The 24,670-nt window shown below is 31.1% G+C and overlaps 2 protein-coding genes and 1 long non-coding RNA gene across 5 annotated transcripts; 1 reads left to right on the top strand and 2 right to left on the bottom strand.

Moving 5' to 3' along the window:
* The first annotated feature begins 12,615 nt into the window (after positions 1 to 12,615).
* LOC103499002 (uncharacterized) lies at positions 12,616 to 16,749 on the top strand. 2 transcript variants are annotated; one of them, XM_008461864.3, is made up of 4 exons: positions 12,739 to 13,543; positions 14,326 to 14,406; positions 15,111 to 15,778; positions 15,922 to 16,749. In XM_008461864.3, exons 3-4 carry the CDS (start codon positions 15,171 to 15,173, stop codon positions 16,598 to 16,600), a joined length of 1,287 nt encoding a protein of 428 aa, XP_008460086.1. In that variant the 5' UTR covers positions 12,739 to 13,543; positions 14,326 to 14,406; positions 15,111 to 15,170; the 3' UTR covers positions 16,601 to 16,749. The 2 variants fall into 2 exon arrangements, with proteins under 2 accessions (XP_008460087.1, XP_008460086.1); XM_008461865.3 differs by lacking the exon at positions 14,326 to 14,406 and having other exon boundaries at positions 12,616 to 13,543.
* A 1,584-nt stretch (positions 16,750 to 18,333) lies between these two features.
* Positions 18,334 to 20,793, bottom strand: LOC103499001 (tubulin-folding cofactor A). Of its 2 annotated transcripts, none has more exons than XM_008461863.3 (4): positions 20,422 to 20,793; positions 19,325 to 19,478; positions 18,782 to 18,868; positions 18,334 to 18,671 (listed from the first exon to the last, which is right to left on the bottom strand). In XM_008461863.3, exons 2-4 carry the CDS (start codon positions 19,475 to 19,477, stop codon positions 18,570 to 18,572), a joined length of 342 nt encoding a protein of 113 aa, XP_008460085.1. In that variant the 5' UTR covers position 19,478; positions 20,422 to 20,793; the 3' UTR covers positions 18,334 to 18,569. The 2 variants fall into 2 exon arrangements, with proteins under 2 accessions (XP_008460085.1, XP_050948070.1); XM_051092113.1 differs by lacking the exon at positions 20,422 to 20,793 and adding an exon at positions 20,233 to 20,256.
* A 955-nt stretch (positions 20,794 to 21,748) lies between these two features.
* On the bottom strand, positions 21,749 to 24,445 carry LOC127151767 (uncharacterized). Its single transcript, XR_007824962.1, has 3 exons — positions 24,336 to 24,445; positions 22,685 to 24,235; positions 21,749 to 22,435 (listed from the first exon to the last, which is right to left on the bottom strand). It is a non-coding gene; the product is annotated as an uncharacterized LOC127151767 (long non-coding RNA).
* Between the last annotated feature and the right edge of the window lie 225 nt (positions 24,446 to 24,670).

Raw genomic sequence — 24,670 nt, 5'->3', positions numbered from 1 at the left:
ATGTAAGAAGAAGGGAGACAGGATCAATCGGAGGGGGAGGTGCTGCCTCAGCGGCATAAGAACAAGAAGAGGGATAGCCAGCATCATCAGTTTCCGAAGAAAGAGTCGGAGGTTAGAAAAGTTTCTCTTTCATGAGTCACCAAGTTACTAAATAGGTTCACATTTTGTGAAATCTGGTTAACCTAAGCTTTCAGTGCATGCCATTGCCTTAGCTGTTCGAACACTTCTCTCTAAACCTCTCTTCCAAATCCTTGACGATGTTTTGTTATGTTTTGTTTTCCTGATCCTATTACATCACCTTTACTTTTTGGTTTTACTCTGATTTAGAAAGAGAGGGTGTGTTTCTTGCTTAGACATTATATTGTTGTCCATTACTATTCTACAATAGTTGAAAAGATGGTAAATGTAAATTTATGTTATGTAGTAAATGTAATTTGCTATACATAAATTCTTAAACTTTCAATTCTTTGTGATCTTTATTTTGAACCAAAACATAAGGAAACAATATAAAACCACTATTTCAACCAATATTTAAGGGGAACTGATTTCAAAGGCATGTTTATATTTTCCAAATTAGTTTTTGACGTTATGATGCAATTGCTAAAGCGTTAGCTTTAGATAATCTTAAACGACGATATACCCAAAAAAATCACACCCTCTTTAATTTTTTTTTATTGTAATTAACCATCTTAATTATATTATCATTGTAATTAACCAGAAATGGGTGAGTCAGATTTCGAGATTGCTAGCATAAGTTCAGACCAAGTTGAATTACACTTGTGTTTGGAAGCTAAAACTGTAGGTAACAAAATAAACTACACTTGTGTTGGTAGCTAAAATTGTACATAGCAACGTAGCAAGGATGAACGGAATGAAAAAAATTGAATATTATTACTTTGAGAGTGGTTAGGAGGGCAACAAGATTTAATGGAGAAGATGATGAACCCATATATTGATCAAGAATAGTTGGGGAACCATACCAGAGAGCTCAATTCATCATCAGATCCAACAGCAGAATTATAAGACTCCACCAAAGGCTACCGTCGAGATCATCTCCCTCCAAATGAGCTGGTTCCTCTTGAACCACCCCCATCTCCCCATATCTCACTCTCCCCACACACCTGATACAAAGCCAGACATGTAAAAACATTATTTTTATTTTTGTTTGTATCCAACTTGTGAACAATGAGATTCAAATTTAAACGCAGCTCTGTATCTCACATTCATGTCATGTTCTGAATGTATTTCATTTTGATTACCTGCTTGTGTCCTTATTCGACAAAGCTAGTGCGTATAGTATTAGTTGAGTTTTCTCCTCTCTCTATATCTAATTCCCACTGCACCTACTCTTTTCATCTCTTCCCAGCATATCTTCCTTTTTTCACTCTAGATTTTCGATACAAAAGCTTATTACACATGCTATATTTTCATATTTAAAGGAAACAAAAAGCCAAGAGATTATATATATATATATATAGCCAATCATTTTCTCCATATTTGTTCTATAGTTTTTATGAATGAGGACACACAGTAATATACATAACCGTACGTATAGTTTTTCTTTCTAAGCTTGTTTGACACATAAAGAATAAGGCTATATTTTCACCTAAGGATGCAACGGATATAGAATTCTTCAGCAAAGAAAACAAAAAACGATCTCAAAGTTTCCACTTACCTTCCTGCCTAAACGTACATATTTCAATTCAGGATTGCAACCAGCTTTTGAGAAATTTTTGTCCACATAATTCACGGTTTCCACATCAGTTATTTTTGCTATTATTTAAACGTGAAAATTTTACAAAGCTCGAGATAATAGGAAACAACGGAACATTCATTCAAATATGCGATACATCATTTTGATCCATAAACTTGAAAAATATCAATTTTAGTCGTTGAATTCTTAAATTTTAGTATTGTCGTTGTTTTATCGCTAATATCCAACTCTGCCTAACGTTCACCTTAGCTAACGTAAACGACTTCATTAAACGACAACATAACATCAAAGATCATACTAATCGTGTATACCATATACTTTTTGAGAATAATTTCTACTGCATATCAATACAATATATACAAGCAAAATTTCCACGACTAAGTATTGAAGCAATAATAGTGGAGCCTTTGAAACCTAAACGTAATTTCGATTATCACATTACAATTCTTGAACAAGAATTAGTGCCTTTTACATTAACTTTTATTCACTTGTCGTCTTTTATTACTACGATAAATTTGAAAAAAATCCATGTTACTACATATCAACACGAAATCTGATATAATAATTTCAATATTATTTATTCTGTATCTCATAGATTTTTTAATAAAGTACTACAATACTAACAAGCAAAAATTGGAGGTAGTATGAAAAACTTACATATAGAAATTTTCTCTGATAAAACTAAAAGTCTTTGGTTGCATGTGCAGAAAATCAAGAACTTGATTCTAGACAAAACTATGCTAGTAGAAGTCTGCTGTCTTGTGCAAAATAATCAACTATTATCCGATTGAAACGTAGCTCAACTAATTAAACTAATTAATCAATGTGTTATTGACCTTAAGGTAAAGCACCACAAATACCGTCATAACTTGAATTATTTACCATCTCCTCTCTTTTATAATTAAAAAGATGAACATAACAGTATTGAATCTGATTTTATTTTAGAACAGAATCATTATTTTAGTTTATTTTATTTTTCAGTTTATACATAAATATACCTTAATCAGTAAATTATGATGAATTACTTCTCTAACTTTTGAGGAACAAATTCTCACTTTCTAATTTATATCTGTACTTAGAAAATCCTATTAAACTGTATATAAAAAAGATAAGTTATGGTCTATTAATAAATATATAAATTAATTTAGATTTAATGTGGTTACTTAAAATGATTTATTTTTCCATTCTCTTTCTTAATTTTCTCCATTTTCATGGTTAATCTCATTGATTTATATGTTTCCCATTTTCTAACATGAAATAAAAGGTCAAATTCTTGATTCCCCAAAATCAATAGTCAAAAGATATTACATTATAGAAAGAAGAAAAAAAAAATAGTCCTCCAAGTAAAAGAAATAAACCATATTGGTTGTCCACATCAATTCCCATTTGGCTTAGTTTTTGGATGAGGTTTGACCCAATGTGAATATGAGTTGCATCCCACAAACCTTAAGCTTAATACAAATATTTTCAAATAGTTTGTAACCATCTAAACAATCAATCAATCCATTCATTATATTAAAAGCAAGGAAGGGTGTTTAAAAAATAGTTGAAAATCGAATATTCGATTGAAAAATCGAACCGCAATCAAATCAAAATCGAATACATGTGATTCGATTCGGTTTGTGTTAAATTGAAATCGATTTTTATGGGGTTCAGTATAGTTTGAAACATTTAAACCGATTCTAAAACCGAACCGGTCACTTTATTTAAAAACAAATAAATAATAATGATAACAATTAAATATATAAGTATAACTTAAGGTAGGATATAAATGTAACTTTGTATGAACTATTTTGATAGACTTTCAAATTTCAATATTTGAAACTTTTATGTCTCGTACTTAATTAAAATAATTTAATCAATATTTATTTGTAGGACTTTTATTTATGTATGGTATAATGTTCATAAAAAACTTCGATTCTAATATTTATGCATAAGTGGTTTGATTTTGATTCGATTTTATTTCTATATAAACGGTTCGATTTCGATCTGATTTGACACATATAAGCGGTTTGGTTTAGTTTCAAATGAGATTTTTTTGCATTTCTAGTTCGGTGCATGGTTTTAGCTTCAAATCGAACCGAACTGAACCGTGAACACCCCTATATTAAGATAAATGATTTTGAGAATGAAAAGTCGATCAATTAATTACAAAATATATTTGATTCTACAAAAATTTGTTCAATTTCTTCTTTTTTCATTTTTCTCGTCTTTCTCATGTCCCTTTTAGATATCTTATTTTTCATTCTTTATTCTTAAAAAATCTATCTAATACTTCTATTAAAAAAATAAATATTAACTTTTTCAAACTTACTTCAATGTCAAAAATTAAATTCCATCTCATTACGAGTGTAATACGAAATATATATATATATAGTTTCTAAAATGATTATAGTTGTATTTGTCTTTAGGCTTTCCTTTTTATTAAGAACTCAATACACACTATATTATTAAAGGCTCGACCAACTATGTAATAAATTTAGATTTATTTTTATTAATAGTTATAAGAATTTTGTGTTTTTTCAAAAACCCCATTAATTAGAAAAACAAGTGGATGAGGAAATTTCCCACTAGAATAAGGTTTTGATAAAAACTTTCATGTGTGAATATGAATCAAAGGGCCAAGAAGTGGACAATTGTAGGATGTTGACATAAACATGTGCATGCATGTAATATTTCTCCCAAACCTTTATAATATGTCCAATCCCTCCATTTAATTTTTCTAAAATAACACCCAAATTCTTTAAAATGGTCTCTACAGACAAAGATAGATTTGAAGAATTAATAACAATGTCTTATAAGAGTACATGTGAAACCATCTCTATAAAGTATGTTGTCATATTTTGAAAATGAAACATATCATAAATATTATAATAATAATTTACGATAAGTACTAACTCGTCTTAAATATTGGCTAAGACTTTCTTTTTTACTCCATGTTTGCATGTAATTAAAAACAGTGGTTAAACGTCGACACCTTTACTTATTATTATCAAAGCTCGATCTTCATACTATTTTTCTTTATGATATAATATTTTATAAAGAAATTCAAAAGTTAACGTTATAGAATATGAATTATGAGTTTTACGTACACGAAATAATTATAACATCGAAAATATACCAAATACCTTCATGTATAAAAGAGAATAGGATTTGTTGATAACCATTTTCTTCTTAATTTTAATTTCTTCACAGAAGTTTTAAATCTTGGCCAACCTAAGATCTTTGAAGAAGAAAAAAAGATCACAATCCCCAAGTCATACAATTTAATTATTTTAAGAAAGGGAAAAACTAAACCCAAAGTCATACAATTTCCATAAAAGTATATGAGAGAAGAAAAAAAAAACAAGAAGAAAACAAAATCATTATCAGATGGTCCTGTTATGTATAGATATATGTTTCATTAAAAATAGGGTCAATAATATATGTTGAATGGTTTTCCTTCCTAAGATAACATCTTTATATTTTATTTGATTTTATGAAGAAGAGAAATGCCCAAAATGAGAGGGTACATATACTTTTTCTTTCATATTCTTTGTTGGCCAAATGTTTTCTTTGAAATGAACGTCATTGCCACAATGTCATAATCAATGCCTCATCGATACAACTCTCCTTTCTTTTTATTTTTTTCCCCACAATTTGTTGACCTTATCCATCTATACGATCACTTCACCAAGTTCATCCTACAAGTTTCGTGAAATCTAGAATCAAACTCATAAACATATCTAAAATTTATCTTGGTGGTGTTACACCAAATGTCTAGCTACTTAGTTGAATCAAAATTACTTAGTTAGGTAAATGGAAAAAAGTGAATTAAGAATGAAAATGTTATATATTTAAAAAAGAAAACAAATTGTGAAAGTGAATATAAGATAAATTAATAAATATTACGACTTTCGATAAAGTGTAAAATGTTAATTGATAATATAGATTAAAATTTTTGGTTTTGAAATTCTTCTAGTAATATTTAATAATAATTTCACTTGAAATTGTATAAAAATAGTGAGAGAAAGGAAGGTAGTCCAAGTCAGCCGACAACATTTCACGTGGCTGACGCGTCAGAGATTGAAGTTTCTGACATTTCCCATGAGTTAGTGTTGAAAATTGAAATCTTTAATTTCCACCTTCAAAAAGACAAAAATTAAAAATAAAAACAACAACAACAACAATTATATATACTTTTTGTTGTTATTGTTATTATTACTATTGTTTCTTGATAAAGAGAAATAAATAAATAAAACAGAAACAAACATTCTTTCGAGAAGGATTCAAACATTAGACCTTTTAATTTGTGGTGGTGAAAAATGTTCATCCTCCTCCGTTTGAATGGTTAAGACATATAAAAATAACAGCCACTACTATTATATGAGCCTTAGATTTCTTTTGTTATAGTTTCTACAAAAATGTGTTACAACAATACTTAAATGCAACGAGGTTGTATCTAAGTCATGTTTTCGCTTTTTCTAAACGTATAAAAAATATTTTTTAAAAATTAAGGAGTTGCACGATAAATAAGTGCAATCCAACTATACTTAAATTATTCTTTCTATTATTTTTAAAATTTTTAGTGTCGACATTTATTTTTAGATTCTTGTAGAAATATTATCGAGTTAAAACGAAACTGTATACATCACCATAATATCTATTAGCTTTATCGCTATAGTAAGATTTTTGGTTTTATTAGTGTGAAAGAAAAAGCATTTAGCAGAAAAAGAAAACGTAGGGTAGGGGTGTTGGATGCCCATGGAGATAGTGATTTTGAGTCAAATGAGTGAATTCGCGGCTTTTTAATTTTTATAAAGTATTGATGGCATAATCGAAAGTCTCGTATATATTTTAGTTCATATGTATGTATATTTGAATCTTCAATTTTTCAAAAAAAATAAATAAATGGATATTGATTATTCTAAATACATTAATATTTATCTCCTCGATATTTTTTTTCTCTTAAGTTTCTAATACCGACGAAACGTATTTTTAACATGTGAAAAAAACTTTTAATAATAATCATCAAATTATCTATTCAATCTTTTTTTTTTCTTTTTAATTTGAAAATTTAACTTATTCTATTTTAGTTAGTGTACTTCTAAAATTTTGATTTTTCTCTAACTTCTACTAGTTTTCAAATTTAATTTCATTACTATTTTAATATACATTAAAATATTTAATATAAAGTGGTAGAATTAAAATTAGATATATAATGGTACATCTTCTAAAATTGATTGACTTCCAAGTATTGATGGAAATTAGAAGTTATATTGGAATATGAAATATTAGTTGATGTACCAATTTCGTATATTTACGAAAACTAGTAAATATTTACAAAAACTAAAGTTCTTTTTGGAACTAAAACTAGGGATCAATTTTTGTTTTAACCTAATTTTGTATATTTATTTTTTTAAAAAAATAAAAACAACTTTTTTTGGAATATTAAATATTTACGAAAAGTTCGATGGAAATTATCCATTTGAAACAACTAATGACGTGACCTTGACTATATATATATCTTGTAAAATAGGGTTTTATACGTTATAAAGACAAATTATAACTAAATAAATCATTGAACGGTTTAATGGTACAATATGAACATTCACGAGATTTAGGGTTGTAATATGAATGATTCACGAGATTTGTGGTATGAATCTACCTATTCTCTATACTATAGATATTTGATTTTGTTTATTCAATTTCAAAAACAAAAACAAGCTTTTTAAGACTAATTTATTTAGTTTTCAAATTTTAGCTTTCATCGTAAAAATACTTTCAAAATATATACAGCATAACCTTATTTTTATTTTTATTTTGTATAATTACATTAAGAATTCAAATGAACACTTAGAAAATGTGAAAATAATTATTTTTACTAAAATAAAATAAAACATCAATCTAAACCTACCTTTACTTATTTGTTATGATTTTCACACATATATCATATACTATTTCAAAAGTTAATAGATCATTCCATAACTAAAAAATATCAATATCATACGTATTGGTTTTTACACTTCAAAGTTCAAAAGATCACAACTCGTTCGAGTTCACGATTTTACTCTCTCTACCTAAAATTCTTCTTCCCGTTGAATAATTTACTATATAATTTTCAATATTTCATTTTCACAAATATTTTACAAGGAAGAAAAAAAGAAAGTTGTTGGAGTCGAAACCTACCTGTAAAGTTAATTTAAAACAAAAACCCATTGGATCACGAAATCGTTCTTGGCCCCACAATCGCTTTCTTTCTTTCTTTCTTTCTCATTTAAAAAAAAAAAAAAAAAAAAAAAACTTTTTTTTCCTTTTTTTAATAAAAATAATTTTATGGTATGAAATAATTTTCACTGCAATTTTATATTTTGATGAGGTGAAAAATAAATTTTGTTATTATGGGACTCCAAGAAATAAACAAACTAATTAATACAAAAATTAAAAATGTTTTAAATATTTATTTACCATTTTGAATTTCTACTTTTAATTTTTTTTTTTTTATAGAGTATTCTTTGACATCAATATTTTTATTGATTTTTCTATAGAAATTGGGATGTAACATTTTAAACTTTGGATTATATATTTTATGAGTTTGCTTAATGGAAAAGACAAATTTATTTATGTAAAAAGAGCCAAAAAAAAAAAAAAAAAGATTCTTTCTTTTCAACATTTCTATTCTCACTTGTGCCTTTCCAATCAATCAGTTCATCATTCACCATGTCTTTTCAATACTAAAAACCTAAACTAAAGTTTTTAGAGTTTTGTGTATTTCCATCAAGTCACAATTACATATACCTACAATGGAAATCGATTGTAATTGAATCAATTGAAAAGTAATCAAGGTTTCTTTGATGGTGTTGCAATTGTATTAGAAAATAATTCTACTCTAATGATCCCTAAAATTTATTTTTTATGCTTTTAATTAATTTAAAATGTGATTAGTAAAAAATATGAGAATTGAAATATCTTTGGTCGTTTTTATATTAAAAAATTATTAATTGAATTGAAAATTTAAAGAATCTGTAATTAAGCACATAAAATATAACAACTTTTAAACAAAACATAGCATTATTGTTTGATTTAATAAGATCGTATTATTTAATTTATTTTTAAATAACATGTCTCTAACAAATTAATTGAAAATTCGAAGTCAAAATAAAATTCCAAAAAAAAAAAAAAAAAAGCTAAGTTGATTATTGTTCTCATAATATAATGGTAATTTTTTTTAGTCATGCATGTAAATATCGATACTAATCTGAGTATAAATTTAAATACGATGATTAAAAAAAAATTAACATTTTTATTTGTAAATTTTGATATATAAATTACCGATATTGATTATTAATATGAAATATCGATTTCGATTATTGCTAGAGAGAATATAAATGATGGAAAATTAACAAACAAATATGGTGTGAATTTTTGATTGAATACTTATTTGATGGCAAGTCATAAACCAAATATTATGCAAATCCCACGTATTAATGATATGGAATTCGATTGAATACTTATTTGTAGGAATGAGATTGCATATTTATTAAGGGGTTGAACATAATTACAATTGTTCGTCAATCAATCGATTTAGGTCAATTCAAGTCTTTAAACATTATCGAGATAATAAAAACATTTACATTTAGACACGATAACTTTAAATAATATATTACTTTTTTTTCAAAATATTTGAGGAAATTCTTTGGTTTATAAATTTGTCACTTTCATGTAAATAAAAGAAACTATATTCTAAGAATAATTTGCTTGATTTACTTTTTATTTATGGCACATTCCTTCCTTGGTAATTACTTGTATAAGTATGCCACGCATTCAATCAATTAATTATTTTTGTATTTAGTTTTTCTAAAATATTTTTTCATAAAAGTATTTATGAGATATTCAAACTTCCATTTTTACAATATGGTTGAATATTTCTTTAACTTAATTTGAATAAAATTTTAAATTCACGATTTCAACAAAATTGAGTATTTAAAAAGAGATGCCTAACATATATACTCAATTTTCTTTTTCCTATATATATATATATATATATATATATATATATATATATATATCTCACGATATATTTTACAAATATAGATTAAAGAGTGCAATTAATTTTTAAAAAAATTAAATGGTCTCGTTTTATTTTTCTTTGACTCTTTAAAACTATCTATTTTCTTTATCACTTTGATATGTTAAACACATTATTATATTTTTTTTAGTAAAATAGTTTTTTTTTTCTCTTCCTATTCTTATTATTATCTCTCTTGTTGAATTCTTTTGAATTGTGGGAATTACTTAAATAATTTAATCAACTATGACAGCTAACTTGGGAGGCTTGTTCAATGTGTATATGTGTGGTTGAATGTTCATTTTTAAAAGAGAAAAAGTAAAGTTTGTAATAAAAAAAACATTAGTAATTTTACCATAATTATAAGATTAACTTTTTCGAAAAAACAATAAACTTGAACCGGTCCGACTATAATTTTAAGATTATCGATATTTTAATTATTCGATTAATAATTTACGATGTTGATACATGCATATTTAATGAAGTAACGTAAGATAATTAGTCATTTCATTCTCACCACTTTTACTGTAATATTGGTTAATCTAATTACAACGGTATTTACGGTTAAAAAGAAATTAAAAAGAGAAAAAATATATTAATAATGTGTCATTTTTTTCAATGAAATTATATGATGGGATCGACAATGATATGAAAGGATAAAACATTGTTTTACGGTGGTGTTATATAGTTTATTTGGCAATGTATGTAAAATTTTCCAAAAAATAAGCTTCATATGTATGAATAAAAAGCTTCCCTCTATGGTAAGAATAGACTCAAATTATGTCACACCAAGCTAAAAAGAAAATATTAAGAAAATGACAGTGACATAAATTGACAATGGAAAGTCCTTTTTAGAAATCACAATCTATTTGACATTTAAAATGAATTTTTCTCTCTTTTTATTTTATACGATTTCTTGTATAATTATCTTAAAAGCTCAAAATATCTAAAATTGATGTTTTTTAATATAACAAAATAAATTAAAGTATTTACAAAATATAACAACAACTTTTAATGCATTTCGATTAGTGTTCGTAGATATTTTTTTGGGCAGATTTTGTCATCAATAATTTTATTATTATGTAAAATGTACACATAACACAAAAATGGTTGTAAATTTGCTCTTAAAATAACACAAGTTTTGCAATAATATGAGGAAAATTAAAAGATACTACATTTTATATAATTTAGCTAATAATATGTATATAGGTTTGATATGGGTTAAGAAGGACAATTCTTATAAAATGAGTTTCACCTAATTTAGTAGACTTTGTTGTATAATTTGTACATTTTCATTAATATTATTTAGGCTTATTGCGTAATCTTCCAGTTAACATTGTTGATATTAAATTGAAATTTTGAAGACTGAGCTTTTAAAAATTTATATTTTATTAAATTAAAATTTGAGAAATCGATTCAAACTTTTTTTTTTATATAAAAAAAATGTAATTGAAAGGTACATTAACAACAATATTATTATTAATATATATGCAAATTTACATTTGAAAAAAAATCATTTGAATTTTTATAAGTTAATTTAAAAATTAAATACATGTAATTATCACCAATTTTTGGGGGTTAAATTTATAATTTAACCTAAGGAATGATAGATCGTGAAAATAAGAACAATATCTTTTGGGGTAGTTTCTGAAAAAAAAAAGTTAAAAAAATAATAAAATAACGAGACAATTAAATGATGTCAAATTCAACTCGATTATATTAAACAAATACATGAAAAATTCCTAATGAAATGGAAAATTTTGAAATATATTAAGAGATGTTAAATATACTAATTAAAGAAGAAGAAAAAAATATAAAACTATTGGGAAGTTGAACCCATGATTTATAGGACAAAAATTATTTAAAGAACATCGCCACACAAATCGGTCCACTAAAGATTTTAATAAAATTAAGAAATGAAATCAAGTAAAATAGAAGCAGAACTAGAATTTCTAAGTTGTTCTCAATTTTGAAAAACGATCTTAAGATTTAGGAACAAAAAACGGAAACGATTATTAAACACGTCTGTTTTTTAAAAAATGAGAAATAAAAACGAAAAACATAAATGTTATTAAACAAATTATTAATTAACTTACATAAATTTAGTTTCATGCCCTTTTATGATGTTAAAAGTTAGTAATTTAGTTTTTAAAGTTAATGCTTTCGATTGGATTTATGGTTGATCTTTTTAATTAACTACAAAAAAAATCTCAAAACCATTACTTAAATATTTAACCATTTTCATGTATCAAATTTGAAAAAATATATATCGAGATTCACCGTTTGACTTTATCATATAAATTAAATTCAACCATACGAAAATTTGTAAACTCACTTAAACCAATTATGTAATCAAAGCTTCTCTAATATCAAATATGATTAAATTATGGAAAATATCAGGGTATAATTTTTTAAAATTTTTTTATATATATTAAATTATGCAAAAGATTAAAATCCTTATTAGGTTATTGGTTTCATATTTTAAAAAATTATATAAAATGATTAATTGAGAAAGATTTTTTTTCATTTTTCTTAAAAAAAATGTTCATAACTACTCGTCTTTTTTTACTATACGATGTTTATTTAGCAATTCGACTTTACTCAAACCTTTAAAGTTTATCATAGTGTTCTTCACTTGTTCGGACTTAGTAGACTTCTTCCTAAGATGATTTCTCATGTTTTACAAAATATAAGGGTATTTTATATAATTTGCAGTAGTAATAATGATAAGAAGGAATGATAAATGCAAGAGTGGCATTTGGGATGAGAACAGTTGAGAAGATGAAGTCAGGCACATGTATTATGGATAGCGATCCTAATCCTTTTTTTCTCTTTCTTTTTTCACATTTCTCAATCTTTCTCTCTTTTTTTAATTCCAATATTCTTTTGATTTTATTTATTTCTTCTTCATAATTTAATGATTTATGAAGGAAGAACATCAACAAACAAACAACAACAACAACAACAACAACAGCAATATGCTCTTCTCTGATAAGCCAAATTGGTTACAGCTGTTTCCACGATTTCTCTCTCTTTCCATCGCTTTTTTTTTTTTTTTTTTCTTTCTTCTTCCACTTTCCACTATTCCTCTCTTCTTTTCCAACTCAACAGTGACGTTCAAAACTCCAAAAATCAGAGTAAAAATTTTCCCTTTTCTTTATTGGGGTCTTTCCAAAAAAAAAAAATTTCACCTCAATTTTATCGCTTATTTCTCTCTGTTTTGTTCTTGTTTCTTCTGAAAATCAAAAGGGGTTGGTATTATTACCCCGTACCCATCTCTTTCTTTATTCGAATTAATTCAACTGTTTGGTTTTTTGAGAAAATTAAACAAAACCACCCTTTCTCTTCTTCTTCCCTTAAATTTCTCCGTCTATTTCGTGACAAATAATGCAGATTTCAGAGAGGGAAAAAGGGTTTATTATAAATTTCTCTTCCCGATTTCAGTGAGAAAGAGAGGGAAATAGGGAGTTTCCTTTTCTGGGTTTGGTTTATTTCGGGGTTTGTGAGGCAATCTCGTGATCTGTGAAGTCTTCTTCTACGTGACATTCAAGACTTTTGCTGCTATGGGGATTGGGGTTTGTTCTTTTTTAATAGCTTCTTGTTAGATCTCTAAGAACATTCATCCTTTCACATTTAGAGAGAAATTTAGAGGGAAAGTGAGGGGGAAGTGGGATTATTTGAGTTTGGGGGAAATGTTGCTGTTTTTCTTCTTCAGGAATTTCGGCTGCTTCGCCTTTTGTGGAGCATTGCAGTACTGTTTCTACCTGGCAACTAATCACAAGGTTTGTAGAAATCAAGTCATTGTAGCTTGGTTTATTTTTTTCTTTCTTTTTTGGGATTGGTTTATCTTTTTGGCTGCTTTCTTTTGTTACCAATCTTCTTTTTCTCATGAATGCTTTTTGTGGGTTGTTTGCTTTTTTAGTTTCTGCTTTACTTGTCAAAAGTATTAGGTGGGTTTTGTGTTCATGACTGTGAATTTGGCTCTTTTTGCTTTTATGAGTTCTTTGAGTGGATTAAAATTGATGGATTCACTCATGTGTTTGCTTTGCTGCTTGTTCTTCCCAACTGAATTTGTTTGTGTTGTATACTTTTGCTTCGTTTATCATCAAACTTTCTACAGTTTTTTAAGTCGCAGTAACTTAAAAAGAAGTTTAGAGTCTGGAAGTGAAGTTGAGTTTCAGACAGGAGACTTTTAGTTATTGGAGAATTTGAAAGCTAAGCTCCATGGACAACAGTTATGTTTTTAAAAAAGTAGACTTCTTTGCTTTAAAGTTTCTTTGTTTTGTTTTTCAACTTTTTCTGAGACACTTTTTGAATACTTTAGTTACTAGGATCTGGCTAGGATTTTGTTTAAAACGTTTTCTAAAAGTGGATTACAAAATGAAGTTGTTGTGAGTAACAAGCTAAAAGTAAAAAACTGAAATTGAATAGTTATTGTGAGTAAACTACAACTTGAAATTTGGGCATAGCTCTATTCATCCTTATTTTTCCTTTATCGCATCTTCAGTGTTAAATGCTTTCGAAAGTATTGAATTATTATTCTTTTCATTCTTTACTCTACCAGAAGTGAATAGGGAAGCAAAAAGAAAAAAAGTGGACCGATCAAATATCAATTCTTTAGGATTGAGACGATTGTCTATATAAGGTATATTTTTCTACTTGTTTAAGAACCCTGATGAAGCAGAGGAATACATGATTTTGTTTTTCTTTTTTCCTCTTTTGATTTAGTTACTGTGTTTACAAATAGTATTATTTTAGAAATTGCAGAAATGGAAGAAAGTGTAAAATTCAATACATCATCTTACAAAGGGACGAGAGTTGATCTTTAAAAGGAAAAGTAGTTTAACCAAAAACCAATTGAGAATATGGTCCATTTTGATCTTAAACTAGAAGTCAAGTTAATATGCCTTTTTTCCTTCTACAAGTGTTCTCCTCATTGTCAATTGAGATTTGGACTCAAGAATCTCCATGCTAAACAGACTGTTTAATGCTCCAAATATGATTATTTATGGGTTAAAGCATCTGACTTTCCTAGTGCTAAAGCATTTCTTATTCTCTACCATTATAGTTATGTCTGGTTTGGGAAAGCTCATCGTTCTTTCTAAATTAATTTCATTCAAGTGTCTTAACAGATATATGTTTGATGTTGAAGATGTCTCTGCTATGCTTAATTGATCAATAGATTGATGTTTTTCCGTTTGATAGTTGAACTTTGATGGACAATTCTCGTCTTTCTTGTCTTTTGTATTTTAAAGCCCAAATATTACCCAAATTCATTACAGAAACAAGGACTATCAAGCAATATGTCAGTTACTTTTGTTTCTGATTATTGTTTTCTTGTTGGTTTAGGACACTTGAGCTTGTCGAAATATTAATGATCTATCAAATGGACAAAAAATTGTGACCGGAATGGATCCTCAGGCGTTTATTAGGTTGTCAATTGGATCATTGGGATTGAGAATCCCAGGAACTTCTCTAAACTCTACAAAACCTGGAGTCAATGCTTTCTCTTCTCCGTGTTCGTGTGAAATTCGTCTTCGGGGTTTCCCTATGCAGACATCTTCAATCCCTCTAGTCCCGTCTCCTGAAGCAATACCTGACTCTCATGTCATTGCCTCAAGCTTCTATCTTGAAGAGTCCGATCTGAAAGCATTACTGGCACCTGGCTGCTTCTACAACACCCATGCCTGTCTTGAAATATCTGTCTTCTCGGGAAGGAAGGGATCCCACTGTGGTGTTGGGATCAAAAGGCAGCTGATCGGGACGTTTAAACTGGACGTCAGTCCTGAGTGGGGTGATGGGAAGCCAGTCATTCTTTTTAATGGGTGGATAGGCATTGGCAAAAGCAAGAATGAGAATGGAAGACATGGAGCAGAGCTTCATTTGAGAGTTAAACTAGATCCTGATCCAAGATATGTTTTTCAGTTCCAAGATGTTACTAGATCAAGCCCCCAAATCGTCCAGCTTCAAGGCTCAATCAAGCAGCCGATCTTCAGTTGCAAATTTAGTCGAGACAGGTGATGCAATTCACACAAAACTAGAGGAATCTTTCTTCTGTTAAAAATTTTGTATTTCTGCAATATGGCATTGCCTTTTTTGAACACTGCTTTGCTTTTCTTCATGTGGGACTCAATCTTTGACGGTTGAAATTAATTAATAGGGTATCCCAGGCGGATTCCTTGAGCAACTATTGGTCAGGTCTTGGTGATGGCTCGGATCTTGAGGTCGAGCGAAGAGAAAGAAAAGGCTGGAAGGTGAAGATACATGATCTTTCTGGCTCGGCTGTTGCAGCAGCCTTCATAACTACTCCCTTTGTGCCATCAACAGGTTGCGATTGGGTTGCCAGGTCAAACCCCGGGTCCTGGCTGATTGTTCGTCCTGATGTTTGCATACCTGAAAGTTGGCAGCCATGGGGAAAGCTCGAGGCGTGGCGCGAGCGTGGGATTAGAGACACTGTCTGCTGTCGCTTTCACCTTCTCTCTGAAGCCCAAGAGGGAGGTGAGCTTCTCATGTCTGAGATCCATATCAATGCCGAGAAAGGCGGGGAATTCTTTATAGACACCGACAAACAATTGCGAGCAGCAACAAGTCCAATACCGAGTCCACAGAGCAGTGGAGACTTTGCAGCATTAGGCCAAGTGGTTGGAGGCTTTGTCATGAGTTGCAGAGTACAAGGGGAAGGAAGAAGCAGTAAGCCAACGGTTCAACTCGCAATGCGACACGTGACATGTATAGAAGATGCTGCTATTTTCATGGCGCTTGCAGCTGCAGTTGATCTCAGCATTGAGGCATGTAGGCCGTTCCGAAGGAAGATTAGGAGAACGCCTCGGCATTCATAGGGAGACAAGGGAAAGGAAAAGGAAAAAGCCAAAGAAAAAAAAACTGTTTAAGGTAAAATTGATGTGTAAGAAACATAAACAAAGATGGGGATACATTTGTATGAATTTATCTCTCAAGGCTATAAAATTTGGCATTTTGTACAGCAAAAGGTGATGTCTCTTGCATCTTATCTTACCTTCTAGGCTCCATCATATCCTTTGTTATCTTTATAGACCCAATTTAATTACTTATTCTTTTCAATTCCCAGAACATAAGATTATTTGGAAGGAAGGAAAGTTAAAAGGAGAAAAAACGAAAGTAAAAAAAGAAGCAAAACGCCACTTTTTCATCTCTGTCGTCAATGGAAGTTCACTAAATATATATAAAAATAATAACAATAATAATTGTCGTAAATGGCAAAATTCAGACAAGGAAACTCTCTCGACCTTCACGTATATTTGACTATGACCTATAAGCAAAAAGATAAAACACTGGTTTGGTGCTTGTCATTATCACTATGACCTATAAGTAAAAAGAGAACATAAGTGTAGTGTTTGTCATTATTTAGAAAAGGGTTAGAGAAAGTGTATGAAATATTTTATCCTGGGTGATGCCTACGACCTCTTATTGATAAAGGAGTGGATTTGGAATTCCGAATTCAAAAGAAATTAGGAAATACAAATTCAGGCCGATCAAGGAGTTTTGGATCGTAGCATATGAGAAGTAAGCCTTCTGGAATCGGAAAGGCACACAGTGTGACCTCCGAAGCCAAGGATCAAAGCCTCCAAGGTCGAGGGGAGCAAGTTCAGCCCCTCCTTTCCCTAGTCCTTATTCCATCGGTCCCTTTCCTACATTCCTCTTGTACTTGTCCTACATTCCTCTTGTACTTATTTGATCGACATCATTTCAATTATACCTTAAAACAATCTATCTCTTGAGGTCATGGTTCTTGATTCAAAAGTAACGGATAACAATTGAATTGTATTAACTTGTTTTAAAAGAAAGAAAAGAAAAGCTTCAAATATTTTTTTGTTGACGTAGTTATCAAATGAGTTCAACTCACCAAAAACCACCTAATCCTCATGGTCATATTTCTTTTAAATTACATTAAGTTCTTGAATTCAACAAATTTCTTGAGTTTTGTTTGGTTATCTACTCTTATGTTCATGAGATTAGTTGTATTTGAACTATATTATTTTTAATTGACCATTTAGCCCCTATAATTTAAACATTGCTTTTAAAGTTCTTGGAAGATTTTGGAGTTATATATTATGTTCTAATTTAACCAAAAAAAAAAAAACAAATAAGTGGCAATTAAACAATAATATCCACGCCAACTTTGGCTTAATCACTATACTTTTTAATAATTGTGATTAAGTGATCTAAGATACACGTGTACTGCATCCAATATCATGAAAGTCACCTAACTCAACAACAATGAATTATTTCTTAAAAAAGATAATAACAATAGTCAAGAATTATAATATCTCAAAGTGAATCCTACTTATAGGTTACCAAATTTGTACTATCAATTTCACATTGTATTATAGAATATAGGCTAGAGGCATTGAAATCATTCTTTTAGAAAGTTTATTCACTTTTTTCTTTGGCAACTAGGCCTACCCATGGTCATTGACTTCTGATTAATAATTAATAGTACATTTACTTTAGTTACCAAACTTCGTATTAATCATCATTAATGCTTACGTAGAACTCATTCAACAAGCAAATGTATTCGATTGCTGTTGGCATATATTTAGAAATCTATTCCTTTAAATTTGGGTAAACGCCATCAAAATATTTTAAAACACAACATCCAGGAGAAGAGTTTAGTCTTACACTTTGGTGATAGTAATGAAGAACAGAAGAAGAAACTCTTTCCAAAGTATAATCATAACATCCAAAAACCAAACATTTGAGAACTAATACAGTAATGCAATAGTTTGAATTATAACTTCTGAAAACAATCAGGCGGTGACAAACTCACAATTATTCCTCTGTTGGCTTTAGAAAACTTTCAATATCGTTGATTGTACTCCGAGCATCATCGAACTCGGGACCTTTCTCTTCTGTTGATTTTTCCAGGTCAGCCTGGAGATGAAGAAGATGAAAAAATGTTTACTCACATAACCTTCATTCAAGCTCTCCTAAGAAGGGCAAGAAAGGGAAGAATGAAAAGTGAAGGTAATGATCATTGATACCAGGGCTTCTTTCAGATCAGCTAAGGCGACCTCTAGACGCTTGTGACAATCGGGAACCATCATCCTTGATTCAGCCAGCACATTTTCCTGATTACAATGAGAATGCTAATTGTAAAATCGTAATAAAATACTTAACCAATTGAACAAGAGGATTTGTATGATGATGGCATTACATTTAGTCTCCATTATCCTAAATAAAATTTTAGTCGTTTTGATTTTATATCTAGAATAAAGTTGAACGGCAACAAGAAATTTAAAGGCTAAAAACAATTGCAGAAGTCCTACCCTGAAAACCGTCTTCACTCAATGATGGAACAAACAAATGCACAAGCACTCAAGCAGACAATAATCCTACAAACTTTTGATTATTAAGAATGCAAACCATTTACACACCTGTTGTTTAAAGAAAAATTTATAATTTTGAATGTCTAAGAATTTCTTTTTAAGGTCTTCAGATGGCACAAACAAATCCACAAGCAGTCAAAGCAAACAATTATCAACTTTTGAAGTTTTGATCATTAAGAATACAACCCACTTGCATACCTGTTGTTTAAGGTCATAAGGGTCAGCACCTTTTTCTTTCATGTCAGCTGTTTTGGAAGCTTCTCTCTCCACCTCCTTCTCATAAGAAAACAACTCCTTGAGAATGCGTTTGCAGGTCGCTGTCTTAATCTTAAGGTTCTTTACAGTAGCCATACTGACCTATCACCAAAAGCATTTATCATGGATTAGGAATCCACAAGTCTCCCATTTAGGATAAGTACCTAGATTTCACACCATAAACCTAATTCACTGAATTGAAGCTTCTAAGAGAGACAATCTTTTGCTTCTCAGTTCCCACAAAAGAATGAAAATTGGGGGTTCATTATGAATCAATGTTATCATATTCTTAAACTTTGTTAGAGGTCGTGTGAATTCATGGTAATTAATTGGTACACATTCTTTCTTAAATCCTAGGATGCTATTGAAAATTCAGACTGGGAGCATGTTTTCAACGTCAGCTTTTCCACGAAATTTCTTGTATCATGGAGGTAAGTTGCCACAAGCCGTTTCAGATTATCTCTCTAACCTGGATCTATGACAAGACACTATCTAAAAACACTATTCTAAAATAAGGGACTGTTAAATAATTGATTAACCACTCCTGAAAAAGAGATGAAAATTTCACTTCTAAACTTACAATATCCAAACTACAGAGTGTTCAGACACCCTCAAGTATCATCCCGATCCCAAACAATTTTTAAATAAACCACCCACTGTCAATGGCTTGATCTCATGGGATTGTAAGCTCTACCCACTTCGTTTTAAGTAAAATCTTGCCAACCTTAACCTTAAGCCGCTGGATACTACATTAATGTTCTCCAAATTTTGAATCTAAAGCAGAAAGATGAAGAACATCAATCAATTTGGGTAAGGTATTCAACAACTCTATGAAAACTCACTAAAATTACCCAAAACTGCAAGAGTTCGTCTTAACTTTGTGAGCAGCCCACTAACATTCTTCTAATCCGAATTCTAGCATTCCAAAATCATGGGTAAATTTACCATCAAACCAAACAAGGGTATCACTAATTTGAAGCCAACATTCATTGGGTGTTCAAAAATCTTCCAGAAACCCAACCACATCAAATAAATCTTACCCCAAAGCCAAGATCCGGTAAGAATGGCGACGATAAGTCCCGGCGGCGCGAAGAATAGCCGCAGACGAACCGGAAAAACCAGTGATTGGGTGTGGCGGTATAGACGGAAGAAGCGCGGCTGGGCGGGAGTTCCTACGCGGAGGGTCGACGGCGTGCACAGCTGGGACTCGACGTCCGGCGAGAGAGATGACCGCTAGAGTGGGAGGGAGGTCCGGCAAGCTGAGCGGCGCGCAGAGAGAGCGTGGGAGGTGTTTTTTCGAGTGAAGAAGAAGAAGTCGAAAATGAAAAGACTTGGGGCCAACTGAGGAGCTGCCACAATAATTGGTAGATTGTTTGTATTCGAGATTTGAAAATGTCTGTTTGGTCCTTCGAAAAAATTGACCCTTTTAGTTTTAGTAGTTTCTTTTAACGATACGACACTAATAATGCATGAATTAGATTACGTCTAAAACTACTAATTTAAATTTTAATTTAATGATTTTTTTTCATTTTAGAGATTAAATAGTCACATATTTTAAAATTTAATCACTACACTACGTGTTTTTAATTTTTGCCAGATTTAATTTTTATTTGATGTTTTGTGAATCAGTACAAGATGAATTGTCTTGAAAATGTAGGCTTTTGTTTAGTTTTTTTTTTTTTTTTTTTTTTTTTTTTTTTTTTTTGATATTATGTATGTAAAAATTGTGTTTTTTTTTTCATGATTTTTGGATAAGCTTCACCTACGTTATAATTTTTTTTTAAAAAAAATACCCACGTTATAAATAAACACACATTTAAATTCTAAGCTAAAATTTTAAAACAAAAATAAATGGTTAAAATTTGATCTTTTTTTAATAGTGTCACTTATTGATGTAAAGGCAAAAGTTTCTTATGATATCACTCTCTTTTATCGTAAAACTTTGTGCAATCAACTCATTTGAAAATAATAATAATAAATAAATAAAGCAACCATGTAAGAAGAAGTTTTAGGTGATAAAGTGTTAGATCTTTATATAATCTTAATAGTAGAATATACTAATCATGCATGTCGCGGTAAGAAATTGAAAAAAAAAAGTAAAATTATGAATGTCGACTACCAAAAATAGTAAGAAAATTTTGAAATTTAAGATAAATAATGTAAAATTGAGAGTACACAAAATAGATAGTCAATATTTTAAAAGTTAATGGTTCGATATCTTATCTTTATCGGTTAAAACGAGCTCTACTCAATGATAGTTGTTATGATCTTTCATCCTTTGATTTCCTATTGCACAATTATAGTAGTAAAAAAATCTTTTACAACCTAAGAAAAGTAAATATCAAACAATAAGTTGCAAATTAGAGAAAATTGAATCACTGGTAACGATTTGAAGATAAATTTCGATAACTGCCCAAATAGTTGTTAACAAATAACAATAACATAAACAAAATCTGATTAGATTATGTTTACGCTACCTAATTTTGGCATATTGGAAGTTATGCATTGAAAGGAAAGGACAAGTTTGGTAACATGAGTCATCAACCATGGTTGGATCCAACGATTTTCTTACCCACCCTCGAGGGATGTCCTACCGACCCAACCATTCCCCCTGCGCTTTTTCTTCAATCATTATTCTCCTCAGGCTACCGCCATGAAAATAAAGCATAGAAAAACTCAACAAATTCCCCTTCTTCCATTCAAAAAACAGAAAAGGATGATGAACCAACCAGGAAAATGGGTGGTGCTTGTGGCGGCGATATGGATTCAGGCATTTGCTGGCACAAATTTTGATTTCCCTTCTTATTCTTCCGATCTGAAGGCTGCTCTCGGGATGTCGCAGGTGGAGCTCAATTATCTGGCGGTGGCTTCGGACCTTGGTAAGGCCTTTGGGTGGTGCTCTGGTGTTGCTCTCTTGTATTTTCCTTTGTGGGTTGTGATGTTCATGGCTGCTTCCATGGGGTTTCTTGGCTATGGCCTTCAATGGCTTCTCCTTCAAAGGATTATCTCTCTGCCTTACTCTGTGGTTGGTTTTCATTTTTATCTCTTATTCCCCTGATATTGCTTAAACAAATACCAAAATCAAAACCATTTTGACCTGGATTGGATAAATTTCTAACAAATTTGGAAAAAAGGAGTTTCGTAAGAACAAATAGATGCAATTGTTTATCCATATTCCACTCTAAATTGTAAATTTTCTTCATACCCTTGTTATCCAAACTATCAAGAATGGCAAATTCAAATGTAGTATACGATAGGTTTGAGGTAGGGGGCAAACCAATGGGAAAGATTGCTTTTATTTACCTGCTCGGTGACAAGCATTTCTTATTGTCAGGTTTATCTTCTCTGCCTGATGGCTGGATGTAGTATTTGCTGGTTCAACACGGTCTGCTATGTCTCATGCATCCAAAATTTTCCAGCCAACCGTGCGCTTGCGCTGTCCTTGATTGTCAGCTTCAATGGCGTCAGTGCAGCTCTATACACCCTAATTGCCAATGCAATAGACCCCGGTGATGCCAGCTTGTACCTCTTCCTAAATGCACTGGTTCCTCTTATCATCTCTGTCGTTGCCCTCCTCCCAATGCTTCATCAGCCACAGGTTCAGCCGTCCTCTGCCGATGCCATCCGTCATGACTCCCTCATCTTCATCTGTTTATACATCACGGCCGTTATAACAGGGTTGTACTTAATCACCTTCAATTCCATGCCTTCCAACAAATACGGGTCCCAAATTCTGTTAGCAGGGGCTTTTGCCCTTTTACTAGTTCCTCTTTGTTTGCCAGGAATTCTGAGTACACACAGGTGGTTGGTTCGGATCATATCCACCAGTTTGAACTGTCTTATTCACTCTAGATTTAGCCTTGCCGATCATGAACTTCACCAGGAGCTCTTTACTATTGGATCAGAACGAAATAGCATGATGGACATCATCCCTTTTGAATCTAAAGAGAAGGAAAGCATTTCAAGGAAGGTGATGGAGAAAGAGAACTTGGTAGTGCTTGAAGAAGAGCATTCCGCTAAGATGCTCATGCGACAGTTGGACTTTTGGCTCTATTATGCTGCATACTTTTGTGGTGGGACGATTGGGTTGGTTTACAGCAACAATCTTGGTCAAATTGCACAGTCGCTTGGATACAGTTCATCAACAAGTTCACTTGTAACACTCTACTCTTCTTGCTCCTTCTTTGGGCGGTTAATCTCAGCGGCCCCAGATTTCATGCGTGAGTATGTAGCAACAATAAAAGGTTCATGCCTACATGTATATTCACTTATCATGAATGATTAAATGTTTATAACTTAGAACTTTCCCTTTCCATTAGAAGGTGCTGTTGAGATGTTGTTGGGTAGATGGGTTACTCCTCTCATTGCTCATAGGTTGATTAGATTTTGTACCTGTGCAGAAAGGGACACTTCGCCAGAACAGGGTGGCTAGCCATTGCACTGGTGCCAACTCCAATCGCCTTCGTTCTACTCGCTGCGTCAGGCAGCAAAATCGCATTACAAGCCGGCACTAGTTTGATCGGCCTAAGCTCGGGATTCATATTCTCAGCCTCAGTCTCAATCACATCAGAACTATTCGGACCGAACAGCTCAGGAGTCAACCACAACATCCTCATCACTAACATCCCTCTCGGCTCATTCCTTTACGGCGTCCTGGCAGCTGTGGCGTACGATTCAAACGCCGGTAGTTCTCACCAGACGGCAGCATTGGGGGACGCGGTAGTGTGCATCGGCCAGAATTGTTACCTGATGACGTTCGTATGGTGGGCTTGCATCTCCATCTTCGGCCTGGCTTCTAGCTTCTTGCTATTCCGACGGACGAAATCGGCTTACGACCGCCATTACGAGAGTAACCTAAGCAAGATGCAGCCATTTTAGATTAGAGTAAAAATTTACAAAGAAAAACAAGATGGATTAGGGATTTCAAGAGAATTGAAAACTAAAATCAATATACCTAAATCATTCGATAGTGTAGAACAGATATTCATCCAACATGAGAAGCAAAGCCCCCATCGGCAATTCGCAACGAAGCTCCCCGCGGAAAAAATTATGACATCATATTCAATTTGAACTATACATAGATGAAATGTAATTAGCGAAAATTTTAATGCTGTTTTATAACTTAACCTTAAATTTAAAAATGAGAGAATGTATTTAGCAATGTGGAAATCTTAATGTAAAATTCAACAATCCTCCACAAAAATTTCAAGCAAATCAAACTATGTATTTCTTTTTTGTGAAACCTATGTCCATTCTATTTTTTCTTCTTGATATGCGACGATGTAGAAT

The sequence above is a fragment of the Cucumis melo genome, chromosome 11, assembly GCF_025177605.1.
Source record: "Cucumis melo cultivar AY chromosome 11, USDA_Cmelo_AY_1.0, whole genome shotgun sequence".
Classification (NCBI taxonomy): Eukaryota; Viridiplantae; Streptophyta; class Magnoliopsida; order Cucurbitales; family Cucurbitaceae; genus Cucumis; species Cucumis melo.
This window is presented reverse-complemented; position numbering and strand designations above follow the sequence as displayed.

What these genes read in the sequence shown, in the direction of transcription:
- LOC103499002 (XM_008461865.3), top strand. Translation starts at nt 15,171, where the DNA reads ATGGATCCTCAGGCGTTTATTAGGTTGTCAATTGGATCATTGGGATTG. An exon ending in TGCAAATTTAGTCGAGACAG is followed by an intron (nt 15,779 to 15,921) that starts GTGATGCAATTC and finishes ATTAATTAATAG; the next exon opens with GGTATCCCAGGCGGATTCCT.
- LOC103499001 (XM_008461863.3), bottom strand. Translation starts at nt 19,477, where the DNA reads ATGGCTACTGTAAAGAACCTTAAGATTAAGACAGCGACCTGCAAACGC. An exon ending in CTTATGACCTTAAACAACAG is followed by an intron (nt 18,869 to 19,324) that starts GTATGCAAGTGG and finishes CATTGTAATCAG; the next exon opens with GAAAATGTGCTGGCTGAATC. An exon ending in CTGATCTGAAAGAAGCCCTG is followed by an intron (nt 18,672 to 18,781) that starts GTATCAATGATC and finishes CTTCATCTCCAG; the next exon opens with GCTGACCTGGAAAAATCAAC.